The following is a 14940-nucleotide window of genomic DNA, read 5'->3' as shown; positions in this document are numbered from 1 at the left end:
GAAAGTGTCCTCAGAAAGTCTGAAAATGCTAGTGAGAGTAATTTACAACACTTAAATCAGTGGTTCCCAAAGTGTGTTCCAAGGAACCCTAAGGGTCTGTGAAGATGCCTAAGAGCTGTGGCAGATCCCATCCTCTGCACACCCCATTCCCATAGGATTCTGGTACAGAGCAACTTTGTTTATATATTTGGGCTCCCTGTAAGATTTAAGTTGGAAAAAAAAGAATTCTACTGCTACCACAATGTCTAAAAACTATTATTGCAGCCCTAACCGATTTGGCTCAGTGGATAGAGCGTCGGCCTGCGGACTCAAGGGTCCCAGGTTTGATTCCGGTCAAGGGCATGTACCTGGGTTGCGGGCACATCCCCAGTAGGGAGTGTGCAGGAGGCAGCTGATCGATGTTTCTCTCTCATCAATGTTTCTAACTCTCTATCCCTCTCCCTTCCTCTCTGTAAAAAATCAATAAAATATATAAAAAAATAAAAACTATTATTGCAGAACCAGATGCAATAGGCCAAATATAATAAGATAAAATTTAACTTCAGTAAACAGAAATCTAGCACTCAGGTACAACATCTCCTCCCTCCGAAAACAACTCTACGCATCTAAATAATCTCAAGGAACTTTGCGGGAAATGTGGCTTAGCAGACACTCACTTCAAAATAAAAAATATCTTAGGAGTTCCGGCCAAAAGTGGTTTCACCATGCATCAAAAAATGGGATGTGGTCTTTTGTATTTAAAAAAAAAGCAAACACAATCCAAAACTCTATTAATATGTTATTATTCCTAACAATCTCTACTGAATAAGGACAGAGGAAAGTGTGTCTTTTTACTACAGGGCCAGTTTACTGCTAATTGGATATAAAGTAAACATGAAGGGAGGCGCATCCCCTTCTTTCCAGGGGAAATATCTTTCAAAAATAAAGGTGGAATAAAGAGTTTTACAGACAAACAAAATATGAAAGAATTTTTTGCCAAAAGACTTGTACTATAAAAAATATTAAAGGCTGAAGGAAAATGATGCCAGATGGAAACATGGACCTATACAAAGTAATGAAGAGCACCAATAATGGAAAATGTATGGGTAAGTATTATAAAATGTTCAATCTGTTAAATCTATTTTTAACTGTTTAAAGCAAAATAATAACAATGTATTGGGTTTATAATATATGCAGAAATTAAAAGCATAACAACGGGAGGAGGTTAATGGAAATATATTATTGTAAGATTCTTCTTAAGCATATATGAAGTGGTTTATTATTTGAATTAATCAAGAGCATGTGATTTTGATGTAAGGACAGATATTTAGATCAATGGAACAGAATAGAGAATGTAGATATAGATCCACATGGTCAGATGATACTTGACAAAAATACTACCAACATTTTTTTTTTTTTTAAGGTTTAAAGAGTGTTTTTGAGCCAACGGCTGAGGACCCGGCCCAAAAGCAAAATCTCAGAGGACCGAGAAAATGCTCTCGGAATAGCAGTGTTGCAGTCCTGTTTATACATTTATAATTAAAGGAGAAAACGTGATTTTCCATTGGTGGTAGGTTAAGGAGGCAGGAGAAAGCAAGGCAGGGACATCTCTAGGACGGGATAAAAAGGAAAATGGAGAGAGGCATACTTTTACATTAGTGAGTACAGGATAGTCAACACTGAACAATCACAATGAACAGAGATGGTATGTGGGGAACAAGATAACAACAAACTTCCTGGTACTTGTGCTGTGTCCAGTGAGTATGTTTCTGAGGGGTCTGGCGAAGAAAATGACTCTGACATTTTAAAGGTATGTTGGCCTAGATGCACAAGAACAATGGACAGGTCTTGCTGAAGGTAAAGATCAGCTTTTCACTAAGGAAGTTATAACTCCCTGCCATGACCTGCCCGGGTAGGAATTAATGATCCGTGGTTACTTTCAGTCATTGAGCTTGCCACGTTTGCCGCACAGCCCCGTTTTGTTCGCATACCATTGAAGAGAGATTTACTCACCCCTGGTCAGGCCATAAGTGCCAGAGACCTGATTGTAAACTCAGATTTGTCTGGTTTAGTGCTGCTTTCTACCGGTTACTTTACTGAATCTTGTGGGCCCTGGCATCAGGCCTATGCAACCTGCACAATTTCTGTTTGCAGAGGTTTGCGACCACTCCCCACCCTCAGGCCACCTTGGGGACAGCCCCTGACAAAACCACCGTGGTCATTGGTCAGTGCCCGCAGACCTGACCTTGGCCCCTCGGAACAGCAGATGCCTGCGAGACCACAGTAGGCTTCGTTTGCCAACATATCTATATAGGAAAAGGACAATCTTTTCAACAGATGGTGCTGGAAAAGTTGGAGCTTCGGATTTAAAAAATGAAACCTGATCTTTATCTCACCCCATATACAAAAATCAATTCAAAATACATCAAAGACTTAAAAGTAAGCATTAAAACTATATAATTTTTAGAAAAAAAATATTTATTACATTGACTTAGGCAATACTTCTCAACTTTGGCACTGTTGACATTTTGGGTTGGATAATTTTTTGTTGGAGTGTGTGTGTGTGTGTGGGGGGGGGTGCTGTCTCATGCCTTGTAGGATATTTAGTAGCATTCCTGGCCCCACTAGATGGTAGCAGCATTTTCTCAGTTGTACCAATCAACGGACATTATGCAATGTCCCTTAGTATGTGTGTGTATGTGGGGGTGGGGTCACCCCAGGTTGAACATTACTGGATTAAGCAAATATTTCTTAGGATGCAAAATGTATGAGCCATAAAAGGAAAAGTGATAAATTAGACAATAAAAATCTTCTGCTCCTTGAAATACACTGCTAGGAAAATGAAAAGGCAAGCCACAGGTTGGGAGAAAATATTTGTAAAATGTATACTTGATAAATAATTTGTGTCTAGACTATATAAATAACTCATAAATAAAAATGAGAAGGCAACCCACATTAAAAATGAACAAAAGATGTGAATGGAAGATGAAAAACTGGCACATGGGAAGATGTTCAACATCATTAGGGAAATGCAAATAAAAACAACAATGAGATACCACTTCTCCTTTAAGACGGATAACAAGCGTTGGCTAGAAGGTGGAACAGTTGGAACTCACATATACTGCTGGTGGGAATATAAAATGAATGGTATCGTCACTTTGAAAAGACAGTTTGGCAGTATAAAATTACACACACGTACCAACTATTTGACCCAACTATCCCACTGTTAAATATTTACTAAAAAAAATGAATATACTATGGATACATACTATGGATACATACTATGGATACATACAGAGACATGGGTAGACCTTAAAAAGCATTATGCTAAGTAGAAGAATCCAGATACAAAATACTACATACAGTATGATTCCACTTCATGTAATCCTAGAAAAGGCAAGAGTATACAATAGAAAGCAGATTTTTTTTTTTTTTTTTTTTTTTTTGGTCTGGGATCGGGTATGGGAGGAGGAAAGGCCTGACTAAAAAAGGGACATGAAGGAACTTTTTCTATGGAAATGTTCTGTAACTTATTGTGGTGATGAACTGTACACTTAAATGGACACATTTTATTGCATGTAGGTGATTCCTCATGAAAGTTGACTCAAAAGAAAATGGGTGGGAGATTGCCTGGTGTTGAGGCTTTCAGTATCCAGTGTTTAGGGAAGGGCTCGACACACATTTTCAAGACATGAAGACCATGTGGCAACACTGAGGCGATACCTACCACCAGGGCCCCTGCTTTTAGCCCAGGATCATACGGAACGCGAAAGCTCTCGGGGAGACTCGAATTCTGTAGGTTTTCAAGCTTTTGCTTAAGTTGCGAAATAACTGTAATTGTCAAAAGCACACAAGAGTTATATGAGCTCAAGAAATTACCAATACTATCTGTAACATTTCCTGAAACCATCTGGTCCGGTGTGGAGGAGGAGAAAAGGGTGTCTGTCTTTGAGGAACTAACCATTTCAGGTGGCAAGGTAAGTCAGGTTTACTGGGAGCAATACACTCATTTACACCTACCACCACAGGGGGTAGAAAGAGGGGAGTAGGAATGGGATATCAAGACAATCAGGTAGAGAGGATGTTTTAAAGATAATGCTAAGGAATTGATACTGTGGTTTTCTTTCTAACATGTGAAACCGTAAACTGCCATCTGATTTGGGGAACAGACGTTTGAAGAGCATATTAAATAGAATTTGGTTAGGGTTCTGCAAAATCTTTTCAAAAGAGAAAGGCTGTGTGGAGATTATTTAGCAGCCTCAAAATATTAAAAGCAAAATACATAAATTAAAAATTACTCCTTGTATAACAGGCAGTCTGGAGGCCAGTATGTATGTTCCCCTTTACTTACAATAAAAATACAAGTGAGTGAGGTCATTATTATCACTATTATTTTTAGAACAGAGCATTATTGGTGTATTGGAAAAGAATCAAAGAGAAAAAGTGGAAATTCTAAGTAATCAGTTTAAAGTACTGGCTGAATATATTAGTGAGTGTCCATTATGAGCCCATACTGCGTGTCTAAGTATACAAACAAGAATAAGATATATTTTCTAGCTTCAAAGCTTATATAGTTTAGGAGACCAGAAAGATGTGTTGATGACTATAATTTAACGCAATATCAACAATGGGAATACAGAGAAAGAGTGATTAATTTTCTTAGGGCAGGGACAGGATTTATTTTTAAAAATATATTTTTTATTGACTTCTGAGAGGAAAGGGGAGAGAGAGAGAGAGAGATATCAATGATGAGAGAGAATTACTAGTATTGATTGGTTGCCTCCTGAATGTCCCCTACTGGGAATCGAACCATGACCTCCTGGTTCATAGGTCAACAATCAACCACTGGGCCACTCCACTTGGGCAAGGGACAGGATTTCTTAGTGATAAGAAAACAATATTGGAAATGTCTTTAGAGAAGAGGTGATATACAATGTTTTATATGAAGTATTCTGACATATATATAATATATATATGATATATACATGTATGAATGTGTATTTATGTCCAAAATTTTAAATAGCTTCTCAATAATTCATTACTTTAAAAGATTGAAAATTATATGCATATATGGAAAGATAGGGAGAAAAAAGGTGAATATTTGGAAATAACTAATCTTCGTGTGTGTGCACAATTGTTCTTGAAACACAGATGTTACATCTGCATGATGCTTTAAAATTTTTCAGAGTTTAATATCTATAATAAACTCATCCTTAAAAATATACATAGTTTTAAAACTATGTTAACTTGTAAAGGGAGACCTTTAAATTTGCTTGCCCCATGAAGACAGAAGATTAAAAACATTTGTTCTTTGCTGCCTTTAGGAAGGTACAAATTGCCTTCCAGAAGGAAGAAGAACGCAGGGATGATGGCATTTGGAGATGAAGGCATTTGGAAAGAGAACCAAGAAAATATAGCAACCAAGCAATATACCTTGGGAGCTGACATCATACTTTTCAGCAGAGAGCGATTTAATATCAATGGTGACTTTTTGTAACATCTCAATGACTTGGACCTGTTGTGTAAAGTCATGCAGCATGGCGGTGCCGCAGCCCCTCAGGTAGGCTTCCAGGATCACAGCGAACCTCTGCTGGTAGTGCCGCGACTGGGCTATCTCACTTCTCAAGAACCAAAACAAAAAGTGGCCGATTCTTTTGTTCTGGGAGTGAGAACAAGATGGTTGAAATTATTGTGACGAATGCTCTAGGTCTACCAGCCAATTCCCAATAACTTTTAAAATGTCATGCTACTGTCAAAGAAGTACTTACTCTTAAGCCACGCTTCAGCAGAAATCTGGCAAGGGCACTGTCATGGTAAGGTTCAAATTTCACAGCCTGAAGGAGGAACACATAGGCATTTATTTGTAGGGCTGCATTCTATGTTGGTTAATCAGGGAAAAGGAGATAGAGAAACACTGGTGCTCTGCCTTGGTGGGTTTTATGGGTAGGGTGATGCGGCTCTTACCAGTCACTTAAGTTCAGTCCTTTCTTTTCAAGGACACTTTCGGCCATAGTGAACCACTTGCTTAAGGACCAGGAGTAGAAGCCAGAATTCTTGACTCACAGTCATGTGCTTTTGATAACGTCAAGGGAAAGAGGGGAGGCTTTTGCTCCCATTAAGGGCTTACTTGATTGATTGGCAGGATAGAAGGAAAAGGTGGAAATGGCTATAACAAATCTGTAAAAATGGAAGGTAAATGAGGTTGTCGGAAAGAAAATAGACAGTGGAGATCTAGTACGTATGAGGAGAAAAATATCTGTTACATGTGAAAATCCTAAAGATCTTTATCGCTGCTCCTCGGCTCAAGATGTGTGTCTGGCATTTCACTGGCAAGTCTGAGCTGGCTCACAGGTTCTTACTGCAAATAAACAGCAGGCCCGGACCAATCCATACCATATGATCACCACTCCCTGACACACTGTGGTATATATGAAGCTTTCTGCCCGAAAATCTCTTACTTTATAAGCTTCCCCAGGTTTTGTAGTGTTTAGAAGTTTTCACATCCCTTGAATATAGAGATACTGACTTTGATGTTAGCTCTGTGACTTAATAAAAAGAATCCAATAAAATGTGATAAATCCTAGTGGGTCATGATATCTGTTATATCATTCTCTGTACTTTTCTATAAATCTGCAATAGTCCATGATTTTAAAAGTAGCCAGACTAACAAATATTGTTTGATTATTGTATATGCATATATAAAGTTATAAAGTAGATATCATGCATAAACATGAAAAGGGGAGGCTTAAAATTAAATATCTCAAAGTATTTTCTTTATAAATAGACATGGTCTATCATTTTTTCAGACGAAACAGGAGAAATTCCCATTCCAATTTATGTTTTCACATCATAAAGGGCCTGGGACTTTTTGGTATGATTTCCACTTCTTTCTCTGATTTTCCAGTTTGGAAGTGATCAATACTGACTTGCTAATATTTCCATTATCCCCATACTTTCAAAGATGCTTTCCATGGGTATGGTCAAATAGGACCCATTGTAGCTCCAGTTGAGAGTGTGATAATTTCACCACCAGTACTCACTTCAGAAATGTCTTAATTTTCTAACGCTAATGTGAGTTTTTCCAACCTGAATGCCTCGAATATTTTACAAATGACTACTCTTCACATTTACAACCACAAACTCAAAGCTAATATTACTTACTGACCTAGCTCATGTAAACACTTCCAGGAAAACCATTCATTTTCCAATTCTTCAAAATTTACTTGTAGAAATGATAGGGTAAACTTAGAACACATTCATGCAAATTTGTTTTATGTTCTATTTGTTGTGGAGAGCTAGAAAGCCGAAGACACTTGGATTATTCTAAAATTTTTGTTAGTGACATGCTAGTATCTGCCCTCATGGCCAGAGAAAAATATTGGAAAAATTTGATAGATGAAGGCTAAGGCCAAATATATTGTTTCAAGTATCTGCTTAATGGAAGGTGAATATTCAGAGTTAAAGTGCAGAGTATCCAAAATACTCATCAGAAAACTCCAGGGCCTTCTTGTCCATGCAGATAATAGACAGTTTAGAGCCTAACACTTAACCTGGGAAATCTTAATGATCTCAGGTCACACATCACCTATTCAAAACTGTCTAAATTAAGTGTCCCCAGGACCCCTAACTGTTTTCTCATAGTATTCTGTAGTTCCCCCCGAAAGCATTCACCACAATTTGTTATTAAATATCTGCTTGTATGGACACCATTTAATGTCAGTTTTCTCCATGCACCATAAGCAACATGAGGGCAGAGATGGGCTCACTGCTCTACATCCAGCATCCAGAACAGTGGAAGTGCTATGTACATGTTGTTGAATTAAAGAATGGGCACTTCTGCACTCTAAAATAGAATTTCTATTCCAATTTCTTTACTTCCTTGCCGTTGTCAAGCAGCATGATCTAATCTGAGATTGGCTACAGTGAGCAGGAGAACTGCTCTCCTCTGTTTAACTTCCTAAGAAAACCTTAGGCAAATGATGTAGTCTCTCTTGACCCCAGGGAAAGGAATGAGAACAGGAGGGGAAATGCAGTGCCAGACTTATCTAAAGAGAGGGCTTTCAAAGTCCCATCCAGGTGTGAGGTGTGGTTCATGAATTGTGATCATATTCATGATCAGAGAGTATGACCTTTTCTCTCTAGGACATACAATTCTGAACTGGACTGATGCAGCATATTGGGAGGCAATGAAAAGAGCAGGGCCTGGAGTCCTGGGTTTTAATTTCGGTCTTTGAAAGTATGGGCACATTAGTTAGCCTCTCTCTGCCTCGATTTCCTAACAATCAAAATATTAACTTGACCTCCACCATAGTTATTGGGAGAGTTAAATGTGATAATACACAACAAGCATATATATCACTTGGAGCCTGACACAGGGGAGCAATCCCTACATTGAATTTATCATTAATACAATAAATGAGAACAAAGTATTCCCATAGGGCCAGTTTTCCTAAGAAGTGGATATATTACCATCTTCAAAATGCTCATCCGAAAACCCATAAAGACAATAAAAGAAATAAATGGAACAGTTTACTCCTTTCTGAGGTGGCTTCTTCAGATCTGCTTTGACAGATCATGATGCTCTGGACAAAGGGAACTGGATGACAACTGAATGGGGCGCCTGTGCAAATGCAAACCAATCCCTGGAGAAGAGGCTCCGTAGGTAACACGGGCATCCCCTACCTGGACCAGCTGTAGCAGGTAATTCAGAACATCATCGTCCTCCAGGCTCTCAAGTTTCTGGACTGCAATGGCTCTCACATTTTCATCCGAAAAGTTACAGTCCAGGAGTTGCATTGTCAGCCCAACATCCAAAGCACTTTGATCCCAGACCTCCCTCCTGGCTAACAATTGGTATGTTTTGGCCACCATCTCTTGCTGTCCCCATTTCACCGAGCTAAACAGCTTAGGATACGCTTTTGGATGCTTCAGGCTTTCATATCTGAAATGCCAGAGCAACTCTTTGTCTTCTGCCGTGAGAGGGTTGAGTGGATCGGTGGCTATGATCGCCTCCAGTTGCTTCCGAAGCTGGTTGGGCATTTCCGCTCGAACCCGGTCCCCTTCAGGGTCAGGGGTGGGCCGATGCTTAGGCAAGGCTATCGGGTGGCAGTAATTGTCCAGAAGAATGCAGATGGACATTGAGCTGTCCTTGTCCGGGTTGGTGGCCGACGTGAGCTTGTCAGCATTGAAGCTCCCTTGGTCTTCTCCCTTGCCAGATATCTGCCACATGTGGAGCACGTACTCCCCGTGGCGCAGGAGGAACCGGTGGTCGATGAGCAGCAGGTTCACATAATAGAGAAGCTGAGCTTTGCCTCTGGCCTCGGGACTGGGCGCCTCGGCAGAGGCCTTCCCGGACAGCGCCGGCGCTTTGCCGCAGTAGATCTGCAGGTTCAGCAGGGCCCCTTTGGGCAAGTCTTTGATTCTGATACTGAACTCAAGCCACACGTTCCAGAGCACCTCCTCCGTGAAGGGCTTGGGGCTGGTCCTCCTCTGGCAGAGCACCTGCTGCCCGTGCTGGATGTTGGCCTCCACGAACACCGTGAGGTCCGCGTTGCGGGGCAGCACCGGGATGTCAATGCCTCTGATTTTGACCCTGAACTTCCGGTCACAGTCCCACAAGGACACGGTGAACACGCTGTCGTGGTCCTTCCCGTGGATGGTGAGCTGCTCGTGGTAGCCGGTGACGCCGGTGCAGTCATCCACCAGCGGCCACTCCTCTTTGCGCACCTCGTCCTGGGCGGGGTCCGGAGGGGTGTCCAGCACCAGGTGAATCTCCTCCCCGTTCTTGAGGCAATGCCGCACCCACTGGAAGTTCTTGAGGGGCGTCTCCCCCACCAGGTACTCGTCGCGGCCACAGACGCGCAGCACGAAGTCCTGCTCGCTCTGGCTCTCGGGGATGTCCAGCAGGGACTTCTTCTTGGCCATCTTGGTGAAGAAGCTGTGCAGGATGGCGCCCGGGGTGTCGTCGGCCGAGACCTTGATGGTCTGGCTGGTGGTGCTGCGGTGGATGACGATGAAGATGCAGTTGTGGGCGATCTTCTTCAGCAGGTACTCGGGGAGGGGCTTGGAGGTCACCCAGGGGTGCATGGCGTAGAGCTGGGGGTCGCGGCCCGCCACCTCCGCCATGCGTGGCGTCACCAGGCGGCGGCGCGTGAACTCGAGCTCGTCATCGTGCACGTTGCTGACGTCGGTGACGTCATAGCCCATGAGGGCGGTGAGCTGCCGCTGGAAGGCCAGCGTCTCCTCCGAGGGGTCGCGGCGCTGCACCACGTGGATCTGGCCGGGGCTCCGGTGCAGCACCTTCCAGTAGCGCAGGCAGTCGAGGGTCTGCACCACCTGGTACTTGTCGTAGATCTCGTACCACTGGCCCTTCTTCTGGTAGAGCAGCAGGAAGTGGTCGGGGCCGAGCCGCTGGTAGAAGTCGGCCGCCGCGCTCGTCTCCAGCGCGCGGAGCCACACCTGCGCCTTCATCTGCTCCACGTTCCCGTGGCCGGCCACGTGCAGCAGCGCCGTCTCCGGGGTCTTGCTGGTGCGCTGGCTGGTGGGCAGCACGAACTCGATGGGGATGAGCTCCATGGAGGACAGGCTGGCCGCCGAGCCGCGCGGCTTCATCCTCCGGCGCCGGCGGCGGTTGTCCTCTCTCAGAACCACGGGCTGCTCATGGCTCTCCAGCTCCATGCCCTGCGCGACCTGGGAGCGGAGAAACACAGGGCTTTGTCACGGGGGCAGGCACTGGCCGGTTGCGTTTTGCTGCGAGAGGGCAGAAGAAGGGGTAGAAGGATGACAGTGACGTGCTCATGAGGCTACGGGAGCTTTGGAGTCAGGACTCGTGCATCCTGATCCCGCCACTTAGGATCTGGTGACTTGAGCTGGTTAACCTTGGAGCCTATTTCCCATCTGTCAGATGGAGTCGTTAAGACAGCCGAGGGTGGAGGTGAGAATTAAATAAGGTAAGAAATACATATACTTGCTCAGTGTGGATGATGGGTTTATGGGGGTTCAGTAATCATTCTCTCTACTATCATTATGTTTGAAAATTTAGTTTGATAAAGGAGATATGTAAGGCGCTCATCCAGCATGGTGTCTGACATATTGTCATGACTCAAAGTGGTACTTGTTTTTAAGCATACTGACAGGCATGGACGAGTAAAACAGTCCCGTTAAAGGCTCAGCTCCTAGTCTGCAGGATGCACTGTGAAATGCTAACACGCCCCTCTTTGAAAACAGGCCTCTGACTTATTTCCTCTTTGTTCGGTCTCACACTTCTTGGGACCCAGACACCGTACCCAGCCTCACTGCATATTCTCTGTGTTCAAACTGTCTGGTTCAGGAATCTACTCTCTGGTCAACTTCCTGTCTTTCTTTTTTATTTTTATTTTTTCTTACTAGTTAGGAAAGGTAATATCAGAATCAGTAGTTTCAATCAAGAACGTTTGCAGTCATTCAACATTTTGAATCATGAAATTCTGGTTGTCATTGCTGTATTAGGGCAGTGTCTTGGGGGGGTCGCCCAAGGCAGCACTCGCTTAATAGGAACATTCAGGTAGTTTTAATTTTGTTCCAGTTCATTCCATCTTCCTCTGTGTTAGACAGTGGAGAAGCCATAGGATGGAAGGAAGGATTTCTGGGCTCCAGTAACCTGCTATTTGGATCCCAATTTATTATTTAACTTCCTTTTTGCTCTGATATTTTCATCTCAATAACAAGAATTCAGAAGTTTCTTCTCATCAGTTTATCCACGTTTGCTGTAAATACAGGATGTCTCAAAAAGTGTATACACAGCTGATAGCTCAATTTTGAAAGTGAAATGTATTTTAGTAAGCACTGCCTTCATAATTATTCAAAGTGTGTGTATACATTTTTGAGGGACACTCTATATTTAATGAGTACCTCTCCTGCACAAAGCATTTAAGTATAAATTTGACATACTGCAGTAAGACACACTTCAAATAATGATTGAAATGCTAAAATATTAAGTTGAACTATAAATCAGGTATTTTTATTTTAATATTTAGTATCACTGTTATTAGATACTATATTTTAAATAAGAAACAACTAGTGACACAAAAATTAATGTTTCAGAAAATATCATTTACTCTCTTAAATTACTAATGTTAAGGAGACTCATAACTACTTATTTATTCAAGAAATAGTAGAGCATTTGACAAACACCAAAAAGAAGAGTTTGATTAAAAGATAAGGAAGACAAATTTCATTAGAGCCAAACTTCTGTTCAAATCTTAGCTTAAAGTTACTTTTAAAGCCAATATTCCCTCTAAAATATTATGAAGTTCTACTTAGTAAATACATGAAACCAACTGTCCCAATTCACTGTCTCTTGCAGCTTAAAACAATCATTATTTGGTCTATAGTGGTGCTACATTATAGAATAACTAACAAAGAAGAGAACTGTAAGATATATTAATACTGACACTTGAAATAAAATACGTCTGAATTTAGGCAATGTACAAATACACAGCAATAACTTCGGTCTCGGTGATCCCGAACAGTCTTACAAGATACAAAATGCAGAAGAAAACAGGCAGACTAAATACTCACTGCTCTCCTTCATGCTCGAGGTTATGAAGCGTTCGCCTTTTAGAGAAGACGTTAGAAACACTGATGAGTACAATAATGGCCAGGCATGCCCTGGTAAGACTGTGAAGTCTGTCAGGGACAGACTCCCGTGTCCTTCTTCCTCCCAAATGAAAACAAACAAACTAACAAGAAACTGATGCACCTGCAAAACTATTGCTGGAACCTCGTGGATATCCACTCTTATAGGTTGCACTAGACAATGAAGCAGAGACATTCAGGGGTAGTATCGACTCAAGAACCGACAGCCGTTCCAGATAAAAATATTCTAGCTGAGAAGGAAGTGTCACTATTCAGAGTAAGACGCAACAAAAGGCAAAAAATAGGAAGGGCAAAAAATACCTGATAAAGCCGTGGAGGTGATGATGCTGAAGGATCATTTGTTTAGTTTTCGAAAACAATAAATTCGAACCTACCCAGGGTGCCTCTAAACTCTTCCGCTTTTCTGGGTCTCCCTCCGTATCCAGATGCAGAGGAAGTGTTGCAGTTACCAGGAAGGAAGTTTTAACCAAGTTGATTATACGTGTGATTGCTCATTTTAAAAGTGTCAGAAATGCATTTCCTGTTAATAGCACACAGGGTGAAGCACGAGAGTGAGCAGTGTTTACCATAGTTTATACTCTTTGAACTAATTTTTTAATAATTGTCAGAGGCTGGAACAAATTAAAATTGCATAGATCCAAACAAAAAACACACACTCATGAGACATAAACACCTGAAATATTTTCTAGCTAGTTTTAAGTTGAACAGACCTAACAGCCACAACATTAGAGAGAAACAGCCTGGTAGGAAGATTTTAAGAGCCAAATTAAATCCTTTAGTCCTGCAAAGCCCATTCAATTAATTTTCCCTCATGAGAATTCAAATGATCCCTTGTTCGTACACCGTAACTGAGGCTTGGGAGAAGAGAAACTAGTGATCTCAGGGACTGAGTTATCAAGCTGACCATTTTCAAAAATGAGGTCTGGAGCTCACTTCCTTAGCTTGGTGAGACAGTTCTCTATTTTTTTTCAGAGCATGTAGGGCCCAAAATATCACTGGCTGAAATGGAAAGTACAGCGTGTGTGTGTGTTGGGGGGGGGGAGGGGGGTGGTGGACACTTACTGTGGGCAATTATTGCAGACAAAACAGGAGGGTTTTGGTTTCATGGGAAAATTAGGGAGCTGAGCACTGCCACACAATCAGATAGATAGTCCCTGGAACATGGCTCCTGATTGTCATGAGAGTAAAGACCCCATGGAAAAGCCATCCTAAATAAATTTTCCCAAGCACACTCAGATTCTGAACCAGTGTTCTCTTTTCTCCATCCAGGGTTCCTATACCAGAGTTCATCCTCAGACCTGGGTTATCATGGACTCCAGTTGAGCCCAAAGGACAACAGGTAGGATGGCACTGGCCTCACAGGTATATAATGAAAAGTTCTCTGAATCACTCTGACATCAAGATAAATGATTGATATGAGCTATCTCCTTTCACCTAGGCCCCTCCGGTTTCAGCTTTCCACAGATTATACTATAATAGTTGACATCAGCAGTCCCACTATTACATTCAAAGGCTGTGTCCCCAATATTTAGAGGGAGCTTATTAGCACCCCAAAATATATTCCTATATAGAAATACTCCCTTAGGAGGCTGGCAGCTTGAGAAGCCTCAAAGCAGGCCCTTTTGTTTAGTTCTGAAGGAGAGACCAAAGAGTCACACTGCAGGAGCTTGCCAGGATGTGCTTCAGACAGGGTATGTGGGAGGGTTCACTGGGGTAGGTGGGCTGGATGGGAGTTTGTGGCGAGTAGGGCTGACCACAGAGGGACCATGAGCTTGGCCAGCTCTGTTCTCCAGACAAGTCAATAGATTCTGTTCCTCAACAGATTCTTTCCCCAGCTCAGTAACACCCAGGAGCCAAGTCCCAACCTGACACCACACACACACACAGACACACACGTGTTATTTCTGAAATGCTAGACTCAGGCTCTTGGGTCTCCTTGCCTCTGTAGGAACTAGTCAGCTGAGTTGAATTATGCAAAGTTGTCTGTTCTATGACTTAACTTGCAAATACTTCAGGCTTTATTGGTGATTAGATAATAAAAGTACCCTGCTCTTCCCCAAATCCTAATATAGTCACTAAAATTTGACTACATGCAGTAAATGTTCCAAGGGAGAAACAATGGCCAGTGTCTCCTTCCTCTATGTGGATACCTCCTCCATGGAGAGGAATACTTTACTATTAGTGCCCCTTTTGTCTCCAAGTTTTTAGGCTAGAAGACCCCTAGAGCTCATCATTATCCTGTTTTATCAATGTGTTTCTCTCTTTTCTTCTTTTTTTCTCTTCTGTGAATCTTTATGCATCTAGCACCATGTTTTTACATCAAGT

The 14940-nt window shown here is 42.1% G+C and overlaps 1 protein-coding gene across 2 annotated transcripts in view; it reads right to left on the bottom strand.

Annotated features, from left to right (window-relative positions):
- The window catches only part of PIK3CG (phosphatidylinositol-4,5-bisphosphate 3-kinase catalytic subunit gamma), a gene marked incomplete at its 5' end in the record, with an annotated part of 35006 nt that extends 22216 nt beyond the window's left edge, over nucleotides 1–12790 (bottom strand). Inside the window, 5 exons of one of the 2 annotated variants that reach the window (XM_081102552.1) lie at nucleotides 3707–3810; nucleotides 5413–5638; nucleotides 5748–5813; nucleotides 8662–10659; nucleotides 12719–12790. In XM_081102552.1, coding sequence (XP_080958678.1) covers nucleotides 3707–3810; nucleotides 5413–5638; nucleotides 5748–5813; nucleotides 8662–10659; nucleotides 12719–12790 — 2466 coding nt within the window. Of the gene's footprint in view, nucleotides 1–3706; nucleotides 3811–5412; nucleotides 5639–5747; nucleotides 5814–8661; nucleotides 10663–12718 lie in introns of those variants that run through there. The other variant, XM_081102553.1, reaches the window with a different exon arrangement.
- Nucleotides 12791–14940: the final 2150 nt, after the last annotated feature.

The sequence above is a fragment of the Myotis nattereri genome, assembly GCF_964212035.1.
Source record: "Myotis nattereri genome assembly, chromosome: 11".
In the NCBI taxonomy this organism is placed as follows: Eukaryota; Metazoa; Chordata; class Mammalia; order Chiroptera; family Vespertilionidae; genus Myotis; species Myotis nattereri.
Note: the sequence above shows the minus strand (reverse complement) of the source record. Positions and strands in the feature narration are given on the sequence as shown.